This window comes from Carlito syrichta, unplaced genomic scaffold, assembly GCF_000164805.1.
Source record: "Carlito syrichta isolate Samal-C Ts95f unplaced genomic scaffold, Tarsius_syrichta-2.0.1 Scaffold311129, whole genome shotgun sequence".
NCBI lineage: Eukaryota > Metazoa > Chordata > Mammalia > Primates > Tarsiidae > Carlito > Carlito syrichta.
The window spans coordinates 336,511-361,704 of NW_007255225.1; the positions used below are offsets into that span (position 1 = coordinate 336,511).

The 25,194-nt window shown below is 41.8% G+C and overlaps 1 protein-coding gene across 1 annotated transcript in view; it reads left to right on the forward strand.

Annotated features, from left to right (window-relative positions):
• Positions 1-2,506: 2,506 nt before the first annotated feature.
• DMGDH (dimethylglycine dehydrogenase) overlaps positions 2,507-25,194 on the forward strand; it is a gene marked incomplete at its 3' end in the record, with an annotated part of 42,710 nt that continues 20,022 nt past the window's right edge. Inside the window, exons 1-7 of the mRNA XM_021717799.1 lie at positions 2,507-2,547; positions 2,633-2,807; positions 10,330-10,428; positions 11,846-12,010; positions 13,712-13,916; positions 19,549-19,797; positions 21,884-22,082. Of these exons, the coding sequence (XP_021573474.1) occupies positions 2,507-2,547; positions 2,633-2,807; positions 10,330-10,428; positions 11,846-12,010; positions 13,712-13,916; positions 19,549-19,797; positions 21,884-22,082 (1,133 nt within the window). The remainder of the gene's footprint in view (positions 2,548-2,632; positions 2,808-10,329; positions 10,429-11,845; positions 12,011-13,711; positions 13,917-19,548; positions 19,798-21,883; positions 22,083-25,194) is intronic.

Below are 25,194 nucleotides of genomic sequence, written 5' to 3' on the forward strand. Positions count from 1 at the left end.
CCGCACGCCTGTAGTTCCAGCTACTTGGAAGGCTGAGGCGGAAGGATCGCCAGAGCCCAGCAGGTTGAGGCTGCAGTGCCCTGTACCGGCCACTGCACTCCAGTCTGGGCGACAGAGTGAGACTCTGACTCAAAAAAAAAAAAAATTTTTTTTGATTGCTTAAAGGTTGTTTTGTCTGATATTAAGACTCTAACTCAAAAAAAAAAAAAAAAAAAAAGAATACGGATGTAAAGAAACAAATATTTTCATACAGCTGTACAATGTATTTGTGTTTTAAGCTATGTTATTACAAGAATCAAAAAGTTAAAAGAAATTTAAAAGTTTATAAAATAAAAAAGTTACAGTGATCAAAGGTTAATTTATGATCGAAGAAAGACCACTTAAAAAAATTTAGTGTAACCTAAGTGTGCAGTGTTTATAGCATCTACAGTGATGTACATAATGTCCTAAGCCTTCACATTCACTCCCCACTCACTCACTGACCCACACTGAACAACGTCCATTCCTGCAGGTTTCATTCATGGAAAGGGTCTGGCACAAGTGGACCATTTTTATCTTTTCTAATATACAATAATATATATATATTTTTTTCCTTTTCTTTTTTTTCTGAGTTGGACTGCACTCAGGCTGGAGTGCAGTCACGGCTACGCTTCTGAGGCTCAGGCATTCCTTCTGCCTCAGCCTTCCAAGTTGCTGGAACTACAGGCATGCGCCACCATGCCTGGTTAATTTTTTGATGTATTGTACAGACAAGGTCTCACCAAGTTGCCCAGGCTGGTCTTAAACTTCTGGGCTCAAGCAATTCTCCTGCTTTGGCCTCCCAAAGTGCTAGGATGACAGGTGTGAACATTGCGCCCAGCGTCTGCTGTATTTTTACAGTACCTTTTCTATGTTTAGTGACCACAAATACTATCGTGTTACAATTGCCTGTAGTATTCAGTACAGTAAATGTGCTGTACAAGTTTGTAGTCTAAAGCAACAGGCTGTACCTAGCTGTGTACATATAGTCATACATTGCTTATCATTAGGAATACATCCCGAGAATTGTGTCATTAGGAGATTTCACCCTTGTGTGAACATCATGAAGTGTACTTACACAGCCCTAGGTTGCGTAGCCTACTGCACACCTAGGCTGTATAGTGTAGCTATTATAATCTATGGAGTCACCATCATATTTGTGATCTGTTGCTGACCAAAATGTCATTATGTGGCACATGACTGTATATATATATATATGTAAATGCAAAATAAAGTAAAAATTTAACAAAAAAGTTATCTTTAAATATATATTTAATAATTTAATAATATATAAATATACATATTCTGAAATATTTGAGAGTAAATTGCAAATGTTATCTGCTTTCCATGTGCAATTATTGCAGCTCTCCTGAAGTTTGAAATTATATAAAAATAGAAAGTTACTCCCCAAATTAGTTAAAACGATAAAGAAAATATGTCTGTAGTTGGGTGAACTTTGAAGGCAGAGTAGAATTTGGATATCAAGATTCTTTAGCAATGTTATCATCATTAGATAAATGTATTACCTCCTTCCAAATAAAGGATAGTAAAACAGATGGTATAATTAGTATCATTATATTAATTTTAGAGAAAGTTTCCTTCTGGTCTTTTTCTCAGTTTAAACTCATTGACCAAGTGTGGTGGCTCATGCCTGTCATTCCAGCACTTTGGGAAGCCACAGCAGGAGGATTGCTTGAGCCCAGGAGTTTGAGACTAGGTTGGGTGACATAGCAAGACCTTGTCTCTACCAAAAAAAATTAGTTGGTGTGATGGCATGCACCTGAGTTCTGGAAGGCTGAGGTGGGAGGATGGCCTGAACCCAGGAGTTCAGAGCTGCCGTGAGCCATGATTGTGCCACTGCATTCCAACCTGGCAACACTCACCCTAATGAGCATGGCCATTACTTGGATTGCATTATTTTGGGAACTTATGTAGGAAAAGCATGGTCAATAGAGGGTCAAGAGTAAGCCACGACAATTTCTATGTTATTCGTTCAACATACACACTAGATGTGGGCACTGTGTAGGCGAGGATTGGTGATGAAGAGCACATGGTCCCTACCTTCAAGAAGCTCACAGTCCAACTACGAAGATGGTCATGCAAATAAATAGATTAACCTCTGAGCAATCATATAGTCAGAGAAGCACATACACTCCAGTGGGAGGAGTCCAGTGAGGAAGATCAGTTTACTCCTGGTTCTCTTCAGCCTGGAAAGCACTGGTGGCAGGAAGTGACCTGAGACTTATAGGTGGTGAACTTCGTGATTATGGGTTTTCATGGAATAAAATGATTATACATGTGCTCTTTAGATAAGAAAAATTATTCCTAAGATTCTTTGAAAAAAGAAGCTACTTGTTCATTTCCCTAGCTGTAGTAGTTACAATGGACCAGAATCACTGCATGGAGTGAGGCTAAACGCCCCCTCCTCCTCCTCCAACCGGGTTGCCTAAGTCAGGGTTTAGATGCTCCAGATTATTAAATCAGCACCATGCAAATCTCACAGTCACTAGGTGAAGTAGTAGAGAAACGGTAATGTGAAGCACATTAGTCAGACCAGAACAATAGTTACCTACAGCCAAGTAAAATTATCACAAAAAAAAAAATTGTCTTCCAGAGAGGAAAAGTCACTGTTACCTACAGAAACGAAATGGAAGGACAGAGCAGAAACAGTGATTATTGGAGGCGGCTGTGTTGGTGTGAGCCTGGCTTACCACCTAGCGAAAGCAGGGATGAAAGACGTAGTCCTGCTGGAGAAATCGGAGCTCACAGCTGGATCCACCTGGCACGCAGTAAGAAAAGCACCCCAGGCTGTCCTGTGCATGGAATTGTGCACTAGCACAGGCCGTTTCCTTCCCATCCACAGCTCCCACTGTGAGCTCTTTAGAGAGTTCCCTTTCAACAGAGTGGGAGTGCAATTGCCGCTTATCTGGTGTATGTTATGTCCAGGCAGCAACAAATGTTTACGATGTCTTTATCTTGAACATCTGGTTTCTGGGTTCAAATCTGGGCTTTGCTGTTTTCTACCCATGTGACTTCTGGCAAATGATATAAACTACCATTTTCTGATGTCTTAATGGGAGTATGAATAGTACCTACCTAACAGGGTTGTGGTGAAGACTGAATTAATACAGTGAGTGTTTAATAATAGGTGCCAGCTTTTCTATCAAAGAATGCTGAGTAATCCTGAGTGTGGACCCAAGACCTTTTCTCATACCCCCCACCTGCGTTGGGTTGTCCTTTTTTTTTTGAGTTGGAGTCTCACTCTGTCTCCCAGACTGGAGTGCAGTGGCCGCTCCCGGCCACCGCAGCCTCGACCTGCTGGGCTCCAGCGATCTTTCTGCCTCAGCCTTCCAAGTAGCCGGAATTACAGGCATGTGCTACCACACCCGGCTGATTTTTTGATTTATTGTAGAGATGAGGTCTTGCGGCCCAGGCGGGTCTTGAACCCGCGGGTTCAGGCAATCCACTCACCTCAGCCTCCCAAAGGCACGGGATTACAGGCTGAGCCACTGAGCCTGGCTGGGTTGTCCTTTTTTTTACGTAGGATTTTAATTTTGTGCTGTGAGACAACAGCTTGGCCTCCTGAGGACTTACATATGAGGATGGCGAGTGTGCCTCAGCTTTCCTGTGAAATACACAAGACCAAGTCTTGCATACTTCATGGTAGACACGTTGTTCCAGGGCTGCACAATAACTGATTGGGCTTAACTGGAAGACTGCCTAGGTAAATGAGGGAGTGGCCTTGCTCTCAGATTGTCAAACCAATTTTTTCTGAAGTCAGCTAAGGATGGGAGAGAAGTATTTATGACTCCTAGTGCAGTTTTCTTTTGGAGTAAGATTTGGGCAGTGATAGCGCCTGCTCATCACACCTTTCTGCCATTAACTTTCCTCTGCTGAGAAGAAGAGGGACAAGAGGGAACCCTGCTTGGAGGGGATTTGTGATAGTCTGCACCTGCTCCAAGTATGGAGGGAAGTCTAGCACGAAGAGAGTTGCCTGCCTCCAGCTGAATCTGGGGGTGATGCTGCCTGGATGTAAGCCCCATCGTGGTCCTTGCCCTCATGGTGGGGCAGACAGAAAACATACCACTGAGAAAAATCAGCACCATGAAGGAAAGTAAGATTGCATCAAAGTGTAGAATGATGGGGGCGGAGAAGGGCAAGGAGGGGCCTTCACAGAGGTGCCATGTCAGCAGAGACCAGGCAGCAGGGAGCCAGGGACCTGTGAGGCTGTCTGGGAAATAGCCCTCGGACAGAGAGAAATGGGCAAGTGCAGGTGTCCTGAGGAGAGGCTCACACCCTCACCACTTCTGGATTGTTGAGGAGGGCATTCACGTTAATGTCTGAATTACTTACTTGCTCTTTTGTATACTGGTTTAACATGGCCTGCATTTTAGGTTACGAGATGGCCTGTGATTTTATTTCTTAAATATCCCATGAATAAGAAGCAGCGTACCCTTAATCTAAGTTTTTGTATGAAAAGTGTTCAAAGTTTTTAAGGTGGTAGCTTCTTGATAAAGGTTAACTATGCAAAATAATTTTCCTTAAGCAAAGAGATACCAAAGCGAGTGGCAAAGACTTGACCCTGCTTTGAAGACAGGGTATCACCCCGTGGGTCCATGCAGTGGGAGCTCAGGGTAGAATCAGGAGTCTGGTTATTTGGCCCCCTTGGAATAAAAGAAAAGAGATTTGTGGGAGCTCAGGGTAGAATCAGGAGTCTGGTTATTTGGCCCCCTTGGAATAAAAGAAAAGAGATTTGTCCTAGGAAGCTGATTCCAGGAATTTTTGCATTCAAAGAGGCCTTCCTCTGAGGAGCAGCGTGAAGAAATTCCACATACCAGGAATTTTTAACACAGGGAAATATATGGAGCAGACATGAGAATGCGGAAGGTTGGGGAGCTGGCTAAGGGCAGACTCCAGAACCCAAGGCAGCGTAGCTGGATTTAACACATGCTCAATGACAAAACGTTGGGAGAGTGCCGGGCTCAAGCGCACTAGGAGGGAAGGCGCGGCTCGCATGGTGACTATTCAAAATGGAGTCACGAACGCATAAGTCCTGAGGCGTAGCTATATTTTAACAAGACTTGTAATATTATAGTGTGCTTCATGTGGGATGGAGGGAGAGGGGAGAGGATGGATGGGAGCAGTTTTGGAGCTTGGGTCCCCGGGATAGGCTGCCCTGGGGTTGGTGTCCAAGTGGATGTCTGGAGCGCTGAGGACGAAAGATGCGAGATGATCCACTTGGGGTGTAGGAAGACGATAGCAGAGCTTTTATTACAAGAAAAACCGGACCGTATAGAAGATTGTGCCCGCAAACTGGGAAGGAGCTGAGAGGCCAAAGAATGATGCAGACAAGCCCAGTTTGGCCAGTAGGTAAGCTCATTAGGACCTATGTCCAGGGCATGCCTGGGCCGAGCAGGATGACTCTCGAGATTCGCCAGCCCCCTTCTCGAAGCTGCTTTCACGCGAATTGTCTGGTTCTTTGCCTACTGTGTGTGAGGAGACTGCTTTTCATACTTTGTTTTCATACGCCTCCAGGATATCTGGATTCTCAGGGACACCTGCCCCTTAGCTGGGCAGGAGGCCCTGGCTCACTGCTTGACATTCAAGGTTCAAGCAGCAGACAGACACCCTAAGTCACCTGGTGGGGAACCCATCTCACTACAACTCTCCAGTTGTTTTTGTCTATAAATGTTAGAAAGAAGTTAAGTTCTACTCATGTTTATAAATAGCCTTTACATTGGATGTGTGTGATGTGTTGCGTGTGACTCTGGGTTGCCTAAGGGGGAGTTGGCTCTCCATGGTGGGCATGTCTCTTCTGTCTTCCATGTGCCATGACACAGGGGAGATGCCGTGCTGTGGGATAACATCACTGTGATTAATTTTGCAGAAACAGGGCTGTAAGTAATATAATTTATAATGAAAGGGAGAGGGATGTGCTTGAGAGTGTGATAGTACACAAAAGGTTTGTTAGTTATCTCTTTTAGCAATAGCCAAAAGAGTTGTGAAACTTAGAGGGAAGTTGTTTTGTTTTATTTTGTTTCAGAAAGACGAGTCCCAAGTTTGCTGACTTAAGTCATTTCTACACAGCAGATTATATAAGATAGATGCAGCCTGTCCCTTCAAAGTAAAAGGGATGCTTTCAACAAGGGAGAAATAACCACCTTTTGCAAAATAGTCCTGTTGGGAAGAGAGTATTTTGAAAAAGGATGTTTGACAATGTTGGTATTAGATTTTCTGCCAAAAATGGTATCTATCACCTAGAAAAATTCTCATGTATGTGAGAAATCAATCTTTTAACCCACTTAAAATTTCCTGTGTTTCAGTGGGATTTGTCCTCATTTATTTAAAATGCAAAAACATAACCCCTTGTAACATCTGGTAGACAAAGAGAACATGAGACTTTGCAGTCAGACGTCCACAGAACCCTGCTATGGCTGTTGCCAGGATGGAGGAGGGCGTGTGCAGTGCAGGGCTCCCATCTCCTACTTGGGTTGGGTGCCATTGGGAGGCATCCTCTTCAGCGGGCACTGCCTCTCAAAGCAGTCTCAAAACAAACCTAGGACCAGGACTTTGCATCACTGTGCTACAGGTGTTTACGTTTTGCATACATATATGTATGTAATATATATATTAAATATGCATATATAATATATATTATGATAATATATCATATAAAATGAAACATATTAGTCATATAGCTCTTGCTAACATGTTATTAATAAACTTAATATTCAAAAGCTTTTCTACACAATAAATAAAATTATTTAAAATATTTTATTCATTCCAAGTTGCTTTTGTGTGTTATTGATCTCTAATATTTACATATATAAAGAAAGAAGTATACATGTTTTAGTGGTTATGCTAAAAAATATTTATTGGGTGTAAGTGTATGGGTAAGGATTTGAAGTCGCTGGGATGAGTGGAGCTCTGTCACTAGACTCTGAGGCAGAGACCCTTGAAAGAGGAGACAGGTGACTAAAGAGACGGGAGGCCCACTAGTTAGCATCCAGTGTGCTATCCATTGGCATCTACTGATGATCTATATCTCTTCTATTCTTTTTCTATCTCTCTTCCTCCTTTTTTTCTTTTTGAGTTACTCAAGCTGCAGTGCAGTAGCATGATTACAGATCACCACAAACTCGACCTCCTGGGCCCAGGCAATCCTTTCACCTCAGCTTCTCAAGCAGCTGGTACTACAAGCTCACACCAACACACCTGGCTAATTTTGTTTTGTTTTGCTTATTTTTTATAGAGACGAGTTCTCACTGTGTTGCCAGGTTTGCATCCACTGATGATTTTTCCAACTTTGTTATTCCTTTCGTACTTATTAATTGTTTGCTTCTCTCCTACTTATTTATTTATATCAACAAGGATCCACAAATTCTTAATTTGTTCAAAAGGGTTGTAATTCTTAGTGATTACACTTCTGTTTTATCTTCCCTCCTTTATCTTCTCCACCAACTATAATCATTTTCGTTCTTCAAATTAAAGCCAAGCCACTTCTCACTGAAGACTTCTGTGGCCCTTCTGGCATCTTCTCTTCCCTTGGTTGCATGGTTCCTATATCTTTCACTGTGTCGTCTGGCGCTTAATCATGTGGCCTTGATTTAGTTGTTTCATTTGTGAGCATTTCATAACCTCAACCAGACTTTAAAATCCTGGAGGATAAGAACAATGTTTTCTCCTTCTTCAGATTTCTCATTTACTATGTCCTTGTTGAAGTCACAGAAGAAAGAAATGTTTGCGCCCTCTTTACAATCAAAGTCACAAGACCGGGACTTAAATTAACAACAGATGTCATGCAAGACGTTACAGTCCAACAACTTAAATGGAAGCATTAATATGGGTAACCCCAAATTTTAGACACAGATTAAAAGACAAAGCCAATATGTCAAAGAAAGAGTATAAAAATTAAATTATTTTTATGCCTGGCAGAGAAAACAGAGCCTAAATCTTACTTACAACTAATCGAGCAGCAAGGAAAAGAGAGAAATCCAAATCGTTCAGTAGAAATAGGTATACTGTTGGATTAAAGGACACAAACTTTTCCTTGACCATGAATTTCTTTAAAAAAAATTTTTTTTTAATTTTAATTGTAATTAATGAATGTATTTTGAGTCGGTGTCTCACTCTGTCTCCTAGGCAGGAGTACATTGGCATGATCACAGCTCATTACAGCCTCATACTCCTAGGCTCAGGCAATCCTTCCATCTCAGTCTCCTGACACTTGCCACAAGGCCGACTAATTTTTAAAAAATTTTCTGTAGAGATGATGTCTTGCTGTGTTGCCCAGTCTGGTCTTGAACTCCTGGGCTCAGGCAATCCTCCTGCCTTGGCCTCCCAAAGTGGTGGAATTACAGGCGTGAGCATCCAGGCCTTGACAATGAATTTCTAAAAGAATTTGTTACCTAAAGTACATTGATCTTTTGTTATTAAATGACAGTTTTACAAAAATGAACCGATGTGAGTTCGATTTACAAAAATGAACCGATGTGAGTCTTTCAGTTGAGTTAATTAACTTGTAATTTCTGGGATGGAAGAAAGGAGGATTATATAGTGTAGATAGATGGTTAGGCTTCACTTGCATATAAAGATGAGAGGATCTTAAGGAGTGAACAATGATCAGTAGGTGCTTGTGCAGTGCTTGTGCAGATCAGTTTCTCATCTGTGCTTGTGCAGATCAGTTTCTCATCTGACAGAAAAGACATTGAATATAAAACTGGCATCACTGGCAAATACCTAAAGGCCAGGGATTTTCCTATCATTGAACCAGAAAAGTTCATATGCACAATAGAAACCAACATGAAGGAGGAGGGGGTGTTTGGCCATGCGGTCAAAGGGCCAGGCTTGTGTTCCGTCATGGGAGAGTTCCTTCTCTACTGCCCTGTGCTGCAGGGCAACCCATAAGCTGGGCCAGGATTTTTCTCAAAAATTGGCTATGCATAAGTTCAGGCACTTGAACAAGTACTAGATAGAAGTTATGGGGGTTTGTTGAACAAGTACTAGATAGAAGTTATGGGGGTTTGGTTCGTAAAGAATGACTGGCAAATTTTTTTTTTTTTTGAGTTGGAGTCTCACTCTGTCGCCCAGACTGGAGTGCAGTGGCCGCTCCCGGCCACCGCAGCCTCGACCTGCTGGGCTCAGGCGATCCTTCCACCTCAGCCTTCCGAGTAGCCGGAATTACAGGCATGCGCTACCACGCCCGGCTTATTTTTTGATTTATTGTAGAGATGAGGTCTCGCTGCCCAGGCGGGTCTCGAACCCGCGGGCTCAGGCAATCCACTCACCTCAGCCTCCCAAACACGCGGGATTACAGGCTGAGCCACCGAGCCCGGCTGACTGGCAAATTTTAATGAGGTGTTTTTGAGTTTAGTAGGACCAGATGCCGTAGAAATACCTTAGAAATATTCCTAAATAGATTTTATTGGGAACATGCTATATTCTGATGAATTTCCAGGATAAATTAGCTGCAAAATAAGGCCCTAGATACTTAATTGAGTGACCCCGCTTCACATATTTTCTTAGAATTCTTTGTCTGGAAACTGCACTGCATCTGCAAGAGTTGTTAAAATGGGTTTTGCTGTGACTAATATATAGATATATTTCCTGAGAGTCATTAATCTGCATTTACTCAACAAATATTTGTGGTATACCTCCCATGCACTCATCAAACAGATTAGACTTCAACAAAAGTCTATTCTCCAGGCTCCAATTATAAGGAATTTTCTAATTCTCAGATCTTGCAATTTCAGGAAAGGGACCAGAGGGCTGCTCCATCTGAGGGGAAGATGGGGATTGGGTCAAAGAAAATCCCTTGCTCATCCATGGTCCTCTTGCTTAAGGGAATGCACACATGGTTTGCTGACTTGAGTCCCCACTGTATCGTCTTCCCCTATGCTCTTCTGGAATCTTCTGGCCCCGTAGTCAGATGCATCATCCACTGCCCCCTGGCCTGCATGTGTTCCCCATACTCTTCCTAGTAGCAAGTATTTCTAAGCCTTCCATCCAAGACATCCCGATTCTGAATCTCCACACAACTCTTTTCCTGCCAACTTGTAGGGACTTGTATGTTCCTTGGCTGGCTCTCACATTACTGATGTGACTCCAGAGGCTTCTCAAAACCTGTCATGAGCCCTGTGTGCTGGTGTGCTTTAGCAGCTGCAGATGTGCTCTCATCCTCAGGAGTGGCTGACCTTGACCATGAATTTCTAAACATCTTGCCAGCATTCAATTACTGCTTAATAGATAAACTGTCAACCTTCGGAGAATGTTAATTAAAAAAATATATTTCTTTTCCTCCCCATTTTTAAGGCAGGTTTAACAACTTACTTTCATCCTGGAATAAACTTGAAGAAAATACATTATGACAGCATCAAACTTTATGAGAAACTGGAAGAAGAAACTGGGCAGGTAAATGCATTTAACTTGAAATTGTCTTAGTCGGGTCAGTCTTCAGAAATATGACAGACTTATGAAGGATTTTGACACCTCACTGTGTTTTGCTGTATTAGGGACATCACCGGTGTGTGCAGTGTCTAACATAGCAGTTTGCTTTAAAAATCAACTTGATTTCTTAAGTATATAATTAACATGTAATTAACTGTACTCTGGTTTTCAAATGAAGGAATAAAAAACAGCTTTCATAAATATCTTCAGTCAGTGACTAGATCTAGTAATTAAGAAATCAGAGCCTTTCAGCAACTGGCTTACAAAGGATCTGACAATGGCACAAGTCAGATTCCCATGAGACTCAGAAAGGGACATCGGGAGAAGTCCCTCCTTTGTTTTCATCCCTCTTATATTTACTCAGACTCTTAAAATAGGTGGCAGGCAAAGAATACCCACAGGCTGCAACTGAAGCCACTAGCATTTTTCATGCCACTTCCCTAGCCTAAAGCCTGTGGATGGCTCCCCACAGTCTGCAGGGTAAAGCCCAGGGATTAGGGAGGCCCCCAGAGCATGACCTTCACAGCTGACCCTGCCTGCTGCTCCAACATTTTCTTTTGCCACTCTTCCCCCTGCTCACATGCTTCAGCTGTTCTCTATAACGAATAGTTCTGGAATGTGCTGAGCGCTCTCCGATCGTTGTCTTTTGTGTTGTGTTCTGTTCTTTCTGCTGCATCCTCTGCCTGAAACAACCTTCAGCACCCTCCACAACTTCCCCAGGTCGCCCCTTTGAGAAACCTTCCTTGGTTTTCCTTGTCTGCCAGGGCATATCTTCTGGTCCTAAGAGCATTTGAGCACCCCCTCTTATAGCACAAATGCCTCTATGGTAATTGTTGCTTTACCAGGTGGTCTTCCCCATGGACTAGGAGCAACTTGAAGACAAAGATTGCTTCTTTCTCCCTGTGACCCAGGGCCTAGTCCAGTGCTTGGCAAACTCAAGGGCTTTGGTAGATGTCAAATGAATGTTTAATTCAATTCAGACTTAATCGCATTGTTTCAGCATTTTGATTCTTCGTAATCTCTCCTCATACACTTTGTCTTCCTCTTTTTCACGTAACTTTCACTCTATACATTAACACTCATCCATGTTATTGTAATTATACATTTAGGCTGTCTATCTTCAACTGCAGGGTCATTCTTCTCTTGTTCACGCTGACATCTCTGGGGCTTAGAATAGTACCTGTCATAGAGGAGGTACTTAGTAAATACAGTGGTTGCTGAATGAATGTCTTTCCATAAGATGCAAATATTTTATATAGTCATCTCTTTCACTCATAGTAAATCTCTTTTCTTGTACAACTGCATCTTCATTGTGCTAGAGAAGAGCCATGTTTGAGTGCCAAAAATGCTTGATGTCCTTTTATTGGAATTCTTGTCACAGGTGGTGGGATTCCATCAGCCAGGCAGTATCAGAATTGCTACAACTCCTGTGAGGGTAGATGAATTTAAATATCAAATGACTCGGACTGGCTGGCATGCAACAGAACAATATATTATTGAACCTGAAAAGATTCAAGAGATGTTCCCTTTACTCAACATGAATAAGGTATTCCTCTTAAGGATAGTTCTACCTTTTGTTGACTTCACTTAAAATTTTAAAAATTATTTTAAGAAGTGAATTAAAAATAGAAATATTTTTTAATACACATTTTGAATGGTAAAATCAGATGATTAATTCTGAAATTTGGGTAAATTACAAGATGAACTGTTGATATGCAAAATAATATATAAAAAGGTAATGAAAAATCTTATTCATTTTCTACCCATGACAACTGAGGAAATATTTTCAATAACTTTCTAGTACTGTATTATCCAGATCTAAGGGTTTCCGTGCATAAACTTTCTGTTTGAGAACTGTAGAAAGAATAATAACCTGATATGATAAATAAGTGTCTAGAATAGTCTGTTATTAAATTTTTCAGCAAAATCACTTGTGCCTGTAAAACCAGTACTTTGTGAGGCAGAGCATTGCCTGAGCCCGGGGGTTCAAGACCAGCCTGGGCAACTTGGTGAGACTTTGTCTCTACAATAAATCAAAAAATTAGTCAAGCATGGTGGTACACCTATAGTTTCATCTACTTGGAAGGCTGAGGCGGAAGGATCACCTGAGCCCAGCAGGTCGAGGCTGCGGTAGCCGTGATTGTGTCACTGCACTCCAGCCTGGGTGACAGAGTGAGACTCCATCTCAAAAAAAATTTTTTAATGAAATTAAGAAATGCTGTGCTATATTGCTCCATAAATATCACCTAGCTTATGTCTGTACTTCCCCCACAGACTCTTCCAGTTGTACATAGATTTGCACCACATTTGCCTGAGATAATCTATCTGACAGGGAATTTAGTGTTTTTCCTACTTGGTAATAATTCCTTTTAAATAATAATAACAATGACTAATACCACAGCACATATTTATGTACCAGTTACTATACTAAGTCCCTTACATGCATGATTTCATGTAATCTTCACAGTAATGTTATGAGGTAGGCCAGGAATGGTGGCTCACACCTGTAATCCCAGTCCTTGGGGAGGCTGAGGCAGGAGGATCATCTGAGCATACAGCAACATAAGATTATGCAGTATGACCAAGTGGAGTGTATCCCAGGAATGCAGAGTTGGTTTAACATCTACAAATTAATCAATGTAATAATAACATACTGATAGAATAAAAAAGAATACCATACAATCGTTTCAATAGATGCAGAAGCAAACATTTGACAAAAGCTCCTTGCTTGTATTTGGTGCTCAATCGATTTTTATTGAATAGGTGAGACCTAATTATAATACTTCACTGCTCCATGTATACACTCATTTTTATCAGCATTTCATTCTTCTTTTTTACCCCCCCCCCCACAGTACCTAGCCTGAAGCCCTAACACAAAGTAGGTATTCAAGAATTTGTTGTTGAATGACTGAATCAAGTATAGATCTTCCTGACACAGATATCTATTTAACATGTAAATTTATTAGCAATATTAAACAAGTAAGTATAAATTATAATTGAAATATCAGTTAGGACTAGATGTGGCTTCAGATGTCAAAAACCAAAATAATAAAAAGTAAGATAGAAGTTTATTTCTCCTTCATTTTGGCAGTCTAGGACTTGAACAGTGCTTCTTTTTCATGAAGACGTCAGGGACCTAGTCAGTCACCTTCCAGATCAGGAAACACTTTTAAAGTGCAATTTTATTAAACATTTGCTAGCATGATATACATTCATTTGAATATTGACTCTGTCATGATGGATTTAGGTTTTAGCTGGACTGTACAATCCTGGAGATGGTCACATTGACCCTTATTCTCTAACCATGGCCCTGGCAGCAGGGGCTAGGAAATATGGTGCCCTTTTAAAATATCCTGCACCAGTGACTTCTCTGAAGCCCAAGTCAGATGGAACATGGGATGTTGAAACACCACAGGGCTCTGTGAGAGCAAATAGAATTGTAAATGCTGCAGGTAAGCATCATATCTTTTTAAAATTTTTGTGTTTTTAAGTGGGATAAACTTTTTATTACATCATAAATTACCATTGTAATATACTTTTTTTCTAAACATCATACTGTACTAAATAAGGAATCACTGACGAGGAAGACAGAATGATCGCCAAAGAGATCTGCCCTGAACCAGGATGCTGGTTACCAGATGGTTTTCTACGCAGCTGTGAAATCTTGTGGGGTAATGGGGTGGAGGAGAGCAGTGGCAGGAGGTCTTTGAAAACAGCCATCTTGTGCTGGCCTGGGAAGGAGTAAGGGTGAGAGTGTGGCCCTGTGCAGAATGGTGAGGCTCCCCTGTGGGCTGCATTCCTAAGGCCTTGTGCCCAGCCACACCTGCTCCCTTTCCCTGGTGACTCAGGCAGCTTTTTGCTGACGGTTGTGTGAACTATCCTTTCCCAATTCTCAATGCTTTATCTCATTCAGATCAGATCTGAATGCCCCATAATCCATAATCCTTTTTAGAAAGCAGGATTTATTGAGAGGACAGAAAAGCTCCACAGTGGGAGGGGATTCGAGGGGTTTGCCCCCCATAATCCTTTTTATTTCCTTTTTCTCCTCCATCTCTTTTGCTCTACTGGGCAAAAGTTACAGGAAAACATGTAATTGATTAGGTATTAGTAGTCTACAGGAGGTATGCAGGAGTGTGTGTGTTTGATTATTTGTAACTCTTTTTTCAAAAAAATTTTATTTAAAGAGTAATGGAGAACAAAGGTTTGCATATCCCTCTTCTAGAATCAAAGCTAACAAAGATCAATTTTATAAATTAAAGCTGCCATGTACAGAAGGCATTGTACTAAAATGATCTGAGAGTGTGTGGCTGATGGAATGTTTCTCAGAGTTCCTCAGTGTGACCAGGATATCTCACACATGCAGGCAAGGCCCGCAGGCCAGCTCTGAAATCTGATTGATATAACCAGGAGATAGACTCAGAAAGTCAACCAAATTGTGAAAGAGGGAAAGGCTTCTGGGTCTTTAGGGTATCCATAAAAAGGAAATTCTAAGAGGAGACATTTTTCAGTTTACTGAAGTGTGTCCTGCACTGTTCATGGCAGTGGTGCTCTCTGACCCAGAGACATGTGCATTGCCAACCAAGTGACTTCAGCGAGCAAGTTATTTGGAAAAAAGGGGTAGTAGTGCACATCTTGAAAAATTATTATGGATAGTAAATAAGCTTCTAATGTAAAGTACTCAGAACAGAGCTTACCATGTTGAAAGTCGCACAAAAATTAGGTATAATAATTATTATGATTATTACAATTATTCCCTTGATAGTTTATGCCCTAATCTGAGATACACTAGCATCAGGTTATAATAACTTCTTGGTATCAGTCTTTAAATATATATATTTTTTATTTTTCTTTTCGAGATGAGGTCTCTCTGTGTAATTCAGGCTGAGTGCAATAGCACAATCAGCTCACTGCAGCCTTGAACTCTTGGTCTTAAGCAACCCTCCCAACTCTGTTCCCCCGCCCCGCCCCGGGCTCAAGCCACTGAGCCTGCAGTACCAGCTTTAAGATTGCTCAGTTCCTTTCTTTTGCCCTATATCCATCCAGAAACCATTTTGCTAACAAGTTAATTTTCCAAAGAACTTGATTATCAAACTAGTTAATGAGTATTGACATATTTGAAGCCCGGGAAGTTTCCCAGGCTTCAAAAAGATTCTAATTCAGGTGGTCTGAGCAGAGGCTCAGAAGCTGCATTTTGCATAAGTTCACCAGGTACTGTGCTGTCTGTACCAGACAATTTGCAAAAAATCTTTGGAGAAACACTACTTTACAGGTGCCCCCCTACAGGAGAGAGAATGTAGTGACTGTGTCTCAATACAAGTCACAAGCAGAGACGAGGGCGTTTCTGATGCTCCTGACCTCGTGGTGTGTGGTAGTCTAACTTGCCGTTAGTATCTGAAGCTTTCCAAATTGACTTCAGTCTACCCTTTCCCTTGGGTGCAGCTCAGGGACACTAGCAGGTGCTATTTATTATGATGCAAACTTTTTATCTGCACGGTATGGAACATTTCTGTTGACCTCACTTCCAATTACTTAAGAATTTTCCTAATATGTCAATTAGAAATGTGATTGGATGGTACCAACATAAAACCCAGTGTTCAGGCAAAAAGAATTGCTTGATCTTGCTTGATACTCTGCATCAAAGAATGAAGTCATCATTGTCGTTGTAGAAACCATCCAGTAGAAGTAAACTTGTACGTAAGCCTTCAGCCTGCATAGTAACCTAATTTCTACTAATCACTACATTTTTTGAAAAATGGAAGCCATTTCCGTTGACTCCTCTCTTCATTGTTTTTCAGGTGATAATGGTAGACTTTAGAATGAGTCTTTCATGCTTTTTTCTCTTCTCTTTGAACTTGGTGAGTGGTGCTCTAGCAGGAGTTGAGGTACAGTCCTAGCTGGTCTAGGTTAATCTGACTGACATGTGGAGGATGAGAATATCAGCACACACCACTGTCATAAGGGAAAACAGCAGAGGGCTTGCTATGGGTTTGAGGTAATATAGTTGTATGATATTATGCATACATTTCCTCTTTATTTTAATGATGAAGTGCATTAATAAGCATGTAATTGACTCATAAATTCATAAATATGTTTGAATAGGATAGAGTTTATTTTCTTCTATTTATGTTTTTAATTGAAACTAGTATATTGAGGATACTGCAGTAGTTTGAATTGCAAGCCTAAATATTTTGACTTTTTATATTTTAAAACTAGAATATGTGGTTTTACTACATATTCCTATAAAGTCCTGACATTGGTTATTCATATCTTCCTACTAGCAAGAATAAATTAAGTCTCTAAATTATTAAAAGAACAGCACATAGCTTTGATGACCACAGGTCAGATTTCTGGTTTGCAAATGAGTACCCATTTCTAGGTTTATTATACAAGTGTGACTAACTTAGCCTTTGGGCCAAAACAAAATAGTAGAACACAAGGATAATGTTGAGATGGTCACATGGTAATAAACTTACACTTATGAGTACAGAATCTAGATTCCCAGAGTGACTCATAGTGTCTAGCTCTGAACTTCTAAAGACAGAGACTTCAGAATTCCTTCTTAGATTCAGAAACAAAGTAGAGAAAGAAATAGTTAAAAACTTAGAGTGCAGGCTGGGCTTGGTGGCTTAGCCTGTAATCCCGCGCCTTGGGAGGCCGGGGTGAGTGAATTGCCTGAGTCCGCGGGATCGAGACCCGCCTGGGCAACTTGGCGAGACCTCATCTCTACAATAAAAATCAAAAAAATTAGCCGGGCATGGTAGCGCGCGCCTGTGGTTCCCGCTACTCGGAAGGCTGAGGCGGAAGGATCGCCGGAGCCCAGCAGGTCGAGGCTGCGGTGGCCGGGAGTGGCCACTGCACTCCTGTCTGGGCGACTGAGTGAGACTCCAACTCAAAAAAAAAAACAACTTAGAGTGCAAGTTCTAAAAAGTAACTTAAATAGAATTCTCTAATCATTTGAACAACTACTCAAAATTATTATGAAACAAATAAGCAAATAGAACTCCCTACTGCCAAATAATTCAGTGATAGGTAGGTGTAACAATATCACTGCCAAATAATCATTTTTATTAATTTAGATTCTACAATTCCTTTATACAAGTGAAGGTGCCTTGGACTTTTAAAATAAAGTCTTTCTGCAGAAAGAAAATCAACAACAAGATGTAATAATTACAAGATCTCCAGTGAACTCGGGGTGACTTACCCTCTTGGACGTTAGCTCCTCATCTGTGTACTGAAGGGTTGGCTCCGGAATGAATCAAGGGCCTTTTTAGTCACAAATTATCCAGCTCAATCTTTTGTAAATGAAAAGGGCAGCGTTCATTTTCAGCAACAAGACAGTCCCCATGCTTAATTGTGAAGTGAAAACCATTTGTTTTGGGAACACCCCACCTACTTATGACCTAGTCTCCCTTTCCTGTGGCTCCTCTTCCTCCCTTTTTTTTTGTTCCTGGTGCCTTTATACCTTTGCAAAAAAGATCTTACAAACTTATTCGAAAGAAATCTTTAAAACATAAAACTTGACTGGATGAGGTGCTCACTCCTTAATCCCAGAATTTTGGGAGGCCAAGGTAGGAGGATTGCTTGAGCCCGAACTTGAGTTTGAGATCAACCTAGGCAACATAGAGACCTCATCTCTACAGAAAATCAAAAAGTTAGTTGAGTGTGGTGACGTGTGCCTGTAGGTGGAAAGATCACCTGAACCCTGGAGGTCGAGGCTGTGGGTGAGCTGTGATCATGGCATTTAGGTCTAGGGGACAGTAAGAACTTGACTCAAAAAAGGATAAAGTTTAAGGGCTCTCTCCCAAAGTATATTCGCTTTCAATTTTTTTTTTTTTTTGAGTTGGAGTCTCACTCTGTTGCTCAGACTGGAGTGAAGTGGCCGCTCCCGGCCACCGCAGCCTCGACCTGCTGGACTCCGGCGATCCTTCCACCTCAGCCTTCCAAGTAGCCGGACACTTTCAAATTTTAAGTTAACACAACAATTTTGTATTTCTGAAATTTTACGCTTCAAAAAGTTGGGGAGGGCCGGGCTCGGTGGCTCAGCCTGTAATCCCGCGCTTTGGGAGGCTGAGGTGAGTGAATTACCTGAGCCTGAGGGTTCGAGACCCGCCTGGGCAACTTGGCGAAACCTCATCTCTACAATAAATCAAAAAATCAGCCAGACGTGGTAGCGCGTGCCTGTAATTCTGGCTACTCAGAAGACTGAGGTGGAAGGATCGCCAGAGCCCAGCAGGTCGAGGCTGCGGTGGCCGGGAGCGGCCACTGCATTCCAGTCTGGACGACAGAGCGAGACTCCGACTCAAAAAAAAAAAAAAAAAAAATTGGGGGAGAATAGGGTTTGGGGGATAGATGAGTTGACTTGCAGAGCTTTACTATGTATTATCATCTATTATTATGTGTTCTGTGGACCCCCTTGCCTGATTATCCTCGATTATAAGTGGAGACAGTCCATTACTGTATTTTTAAAAAATCAACATTTGTAGCCGGGCTCGGTGGCTCAGCCTATAATCCCGCACCTTTGTGAGGCTGAGGTGAGTGGATTGCCCGAGCCCGCGGGTTCGAGACCCGCCTGGGCAGCGAGACCTCATCTCTACAATAAATCAAAAAATCAGCCGGGCGTGGTAGCGCATGCCTGTAATTCCGGCTACTCAGAAAGCTGAGGCGGAAGGATCGCTGTAGCCCAGCAAGGGAGGCTGCGGTGACCGGGAGTGGCCACTGCACTCCAGTCTGGGCGACCAAGTGAGACTCTAACGCAAAAAAAAAAAAAAAAAAAATCTAAATTTGTACAGTTTTTATATTTGAGTTGTTTGTTTTTTTCTTTCAAATAATATTTTGTTTTTCTCCGCTCAGCTTTGCTTATGGGAAAAATACTTTTTCAGGAATGGCGTTCCCTTAGATTACAGATATTTTCAAAACTCTGGGTCATGCAACCTATTGTCTTGTCTTCTCTTCCCCCATTTGATTTTGGGATGACAGAAAATTTAAAGATTGTACTCAAGTCTTCTAAATACTTTATCGTAATATAAATTGCTTTATCAGTGTCAGATTACATATGTGCTGACATTTTTAATGGTTTCTTAAAAGGATTTTGGGCTCGTGAAGTAGGTAAAATGATTGGACTAGAACATCCTCTCATTCCGGTTCAACATCAGTATGTTGTTACATCAACTATACCTGAAGTGAAAGCTTTGAAGCGAGAACTCCCTGTGCTCCGTGACCTGGAAGGATCCTATTACCTCCGACAGGAAAGGGATGGGCTTCTGTTTGGCCCATATGAAACTCAGGAGAAAATGAAAGTTCAAGACTCCTGGGTCACCAATGGCGTTCCTCCAGGTGGGTTCAGCAAAAAAAAAGCGTGTGCGGTCAGACACATGTCTTCTATCCTGCCAGGGTAGGCTCTAGAACTAGGAGACACCTGGAAGATTGGAGGTGAGGGGTCCGAGGAGGGCTCTGTTTTCCTATCCCTTGGAACAGTCACAGCAGGGAGTGAGAAAACAGAGATGCAGTTGATGGCAGAGAAGCTGAGGAGACAAGTTCTAGCTGTTTCCAAAGCTCCAGAGACATTTTTACCTGCCCACACCAACCTCCTGCCTCCGCCTTTTTCCTCAATTCACCACCAGCTTGGTCTATTTTCAAGATTTGAATAGAGCTGCTATTGTGCTTTTATAGTTGGAAACCCAACTGGTCTCAGAATATCCATCCCACGAAGAATGAAAACCTAAGCGTCTACAACGGAGTAGAGTGGGCTGGTACTAGAGACTGAGGCCCTCCCATGCAACACAAATGGGAGCAGAACAGACTCAGGCCTCTGTGCTAAAGCAGGAGGTACTAGAGTTTCTCTTTCAAGTTCTCTAAGGGAAATGGGTTTTGTTTTTTTAGTTTGTTTGTTTTTCATGAAACGTTTCCACAGAACCAGATTAAAGATTTGGTCACCTAAGGAGGTACCTCCAGTTTTAATCTATAAAGGAAGCTAACATATCATTGGGGTGCTGAAATATTACAGGGAATATAATGAAATGGAGCTGGGTGTGGTGGCTCATGTCTGTAATTCCAGCAGTTTGGGAGGCTGAGGTGGGAGGATTCCTTGAGACCAGGAGTTTGAGACCAGCCTAGGAAACATAGAGAGACCTTGTCTCTACAGAAGATAAAAAAAATTTAACCAGGCATGGTGGCACACTCACTACCTGTAGTCCAGCTACTCAGGAGGCTTAAGTAGAAGGATAACCTGAGCCCAGGAGGTGGAGGCTGTGGTGAGCCGTGATCTTGCCCCTGCACTCCAGCCTGGGTGACAGAGTAAGAATCCAGCTCAAAAGAAAAGAAAGAAAAGAAAAGAAAGAAAATGGTATTTTCTAGAATTGTACTTTGGAAAGTTCTTTGAGATAGGAAGTGAATCCCTCCCTCCAACTCCTCATATAACAGCACATGGTAGCTAAACTACCTTCTGCAGAAGTAGTCCTGCTAGTTTTAGGACTTTCATTGTGTTGAGTAGGCTCTGGCATTTGGGCCTGAGTGAAATTGCTCCTGGTCCCAGAGGGAAGGCTTATCAGCCCACCAAGAACCTCCCTCTTAGCTGTTCTGCATGCTAGCAGCCTTGCCTCCAAATGAATGTTGAACAAAGGTTTACATCATGCCACCTGGAGGGGAAGCCAGGTGGTCAGCTGTACCCGGGTGTGGGTACCCATATATCCTTGTCCCACCCTGCTGGTCTTCAGCCCGCCAGGCAGCTGGCCTGACCTGCAGTCCCCACAAGGGGAAAGGAGAAGCTGGCTGAATCTTGCAGGAAAAAATCACCAGTGTTGGTAGAGATGTCCTTGTAGAAGACCATCTGTGGTCCTGACTGCCATCACAGTGACTTCTAGGGCAAAAGGATGACTGTGATCCAAGATCTATCTCTTTTCACAGAATTCTAGTCCTTGGATGTGTGTTGGCAGGCTGGAGGAAGGAGGCCTCTGTGCCATTTATGTGCAGAAAGGAGAGTTAAAAGGGGCCTGGAATCCATCATCTTAGATCCTGGAGTAGCCTTACACTTTTTCTAGTGTCCCGGCATGACTTTGCAAACTCCCATTTGTCCCCACCTGGGGGATGAAACAGGTCCTTATGATTGTTAAAGGATAAAGATTTATCTCAACAAACCCAATCATTTTAAAATTAAAATTATGATTTAATTAAATGTTGGAAATTGTTTTATATATACATTTAAGTTTTCTATTAATTAAAGAGATAACGTATGATTTTGTTTAAAGCATAATAACATTACTGTTCTCAGTAATATAAATGGATACCTATCTATTACTTGTGAATACCAAATTTAGATCCAAAAAAAAAAAAAAGGCAATACTTTCCTAACAGAGACTTTAATCACTTTAGAGTCCTGTCAGTGCAGCTAGGGCATCCTAACCACAATGAAATGCCTTTTCAGGGTTTGGGAAGGAACTCTTTGAGTCTGATCTAGACCGAATCATGGAACACGTTGAAGCTGCCATGGACATGGTTCCTGTCTTGAAAAAGGCTGACATCATCAATATTGTCAATGGTCCTATTACTTACTCTCCTGACATTCTGCCCATGGTGGGGCCCCATCAGGGTATCAGAAACTACTGGGTGGCTATAGGCTTTGGGTGAGTATCTGCATGTAAACCAACATTTATTATCGAGTCATTTATTTTAGCTAAGTCTGGTCTCATAATCTCAGGACAAAAAAGGAAAATGTGGAAGGGTGAGAGAGAGAGAGAGAGAGAGAGAGAGAGAGGCAGACAGACAGACATAGAGAGACAGAGAAGGTTCTCTCCCTTTCATGACCAATGAGTAATACAAGGAATACAAGGTTTCCATTTTAAAACACTCACAACACATTAGCACAGGGATGGGATTGGCAGTTGCGAGGGGCTGCTGGGGGGGGACGGAGGGAGGAGGGGAGGAGGAACGTGACAGCACAAAGGGTACCTGGTCCACACAGTCTACTTATAGACAATTCTCACTTGTGCCCACAACTCTATAATAAATTGATTAAAAATATAAAAGTAAAACTAAAACATTGACTATATATTGGTTCAATTTCTTGTATAAGTTTTAAAGGTTAGCACACAGAAGGGCAATGATTTCCTGGAACTTTCTCTCTACATATTTTCCTGCCATTCCATTACTTGTCTCTTTTTATGCGGCGTGTCTTCAAATAGGTCAATCTGGCCCGATTTTACAAGGATGTTTCATAATGCAATGTGACAAAGTTAATTCAAAATATCAAATGTGTAATATAGCTGATGCATTTTTCACCATAATTTGTGTTTGTCCAACATGATTTGTTTCTTTACAGTTCCTCAGGTGACTTCCGAGTTATGATTCCATTGCCTCTTTGATGTTTCATTTCTAATATTTGTCCCATTAATTTGGTGAATATTGATGTCAAGCCCACTCTACCAACACATCACAGTTTCTAATATTCTATTTTTCTTTTGCATTTTACTTGGCTGTTTATTCATCTAACATTTAATGACTGCTAGCTCTGTGCCAGGCCTAGGGCTAGACTTGGACACAGCTGAGGGTCTGAGCAGAGGTGGAAGGCTGGCTGTGTCACTGTCCTGCCACTGCAGTAGGGAGGCTGGTGTCTGACCTAAGATTGCAGCAGTGAGGATGGAGAGATAGGAGATGAAGCTATGTAGATTTGGTGACCGATGGCAGAAGGTCTTAAGGAAAAGGAAAACAGAGCAAATGATGGCAACTTTTCTAACTGAGCACTGGTTGCGTGTTGGGGTCACGGAGGAGAGAGCAAGGAAAATAATGAGTGCTCTATATTTGGGAAGTTGGGTTTAAAGCGTGAAGTTGAGGTCTGTGGGACATCAGAGGAGAAAGGCAGATGGAAGTACGGGAGGAAAGGTATCATATGTGTGAAGGCTTGTAGAATCACCTAAAGTCTGTATGTAGTAGCACGTGCATATCACTTGTGAATCTCCTTCGGAGAAGTGTCAATTCACATCCTTTGTCATTTTTATATATATATATATATTTTTTTTTTGAGTTGGAGTCTCACTCTGTCACCCAGACTGGAGTGCAGTGGCCACTCCTGGCCACCACAGCCTTGACCTGCTGGGCTCCGGCACTCCTTCTGCCTCAGCCTTCCAAGTAGCTGGAACTACAGGCACTCGCTACCATGCCCAGCTAGTTTTTGATTTATTGTAGAGATGAGGTCTCACCAAGTTGCCCGGGCGGGTCTTGAACCTGCAGGCTCAGGCAATCCACTCACCTCGGCCTTCCAAAGTGCTGGGATTACAGGCTGAGCCACCGAGCCCGGCCATCATTCTTATAATTTGATTATTTGCCCTTTTATTGTTAAGTTGGAGTTCTTTACATATCCTAGATACAAGACCTTCATCAGGTACATGATTTGCAAAAATATTCTCCCATCTGTGGATTGTCTTTTCACTTTCGTGATGGTGTCCATTGAAGCATAATGTTTTAATTTTGATGAAGTCCAGAATATGTATTTTTTTCTTCAGTGACATGTACCTTTGGTATCATATATAAGAAGCCATTGTTTAATCCAAGTTCATGAAGACATAAACCTACGCTTTCTTCTAAAAGTTTTACAGTTTTAGCTTTTACATTTAGATCTATGATCACTTTTGAGATAATTTTGTATAGAATGTGAAGTAGGTGTCCAACTTCATTCTTCTGCATGTGGATAGCCAGTTGTCGCAGCACGCTTTGTGGAAAAGACTATTCTTTCCTCATTGAATTGTGTTTGCATCTAACATGTCTTTTTTCTGAAAACACTTCTCACACCAAATGTTGTATTTTTCAAATACCGACGACCAATTCTCCAACACCAACTGGGCGTTCAGACAATTCAGTTCAATTCTGACACCAACTCCTGAAGTTAGTGTAGACCCCACAAGTTAAGGGATCAGTCCCACAAAACTGCTCTCACTTCAGACACCAGTCTCAAGTCTCTGGAGCCACCCATACTTCTGGTCAAATTGCTATAAATTTGGGCATTCCCACAACCCCCTCCTCAGCTTTGATGATTCACTAGAATGACTCACGTAACTCAGAAAAATGTTTTACTTATGCTAACTCTCTTATTATAAAGGATACAATCCAGGAACAGCCAAATGGAAGAGATGCATGGAGCAAAATGTGGGGAGTAGGGGTGAGAGGTAGAGCTACAATGCCCTTTTCAAGTGTGCCACCTTCCTAGCACGTCTTTGGGCTCTCCCTCACAGAAGCCTCTGAACCCCATCATTTAGGGGTCTTTCTGGCGATTTCATTATGTAAGCATGATTAATGAAATCATTGGTGATTGAATTCAGTATCTACCTCTACTCCCCTCCCAGGAAGTTGGAGTAGGGAGTGAGACTGAAAGTTCTGACTCTCTAATCACATGGTTGGTTTTTCTGGCAACCAGCCCTCATCCTGAAGCTATCTAGAAATGCTCTCTTCTCTCACAAGAGCAGTCTTATTTGCCTACAAAAGATAGGAGATTCCAAATGTTTAGGAACTCTGTGCCAGGAACTAGGGACAAAGGCTAAATATTTTTTACCATACAACAGCATCCATGCAAAAAATCAATTGACCATAAATATATGGGTTTATTTTTAAACTCATAATTCTATTCCATTGATCTATGTTTATTCTTATGCCACTACTACATGGTTTTAATTACTGTAGGTTTGTAGTAACTTCTGAAACCAGGAAGTGTGAATTCTCCAACTTTGTTCTTTTTCAGGATTGTTT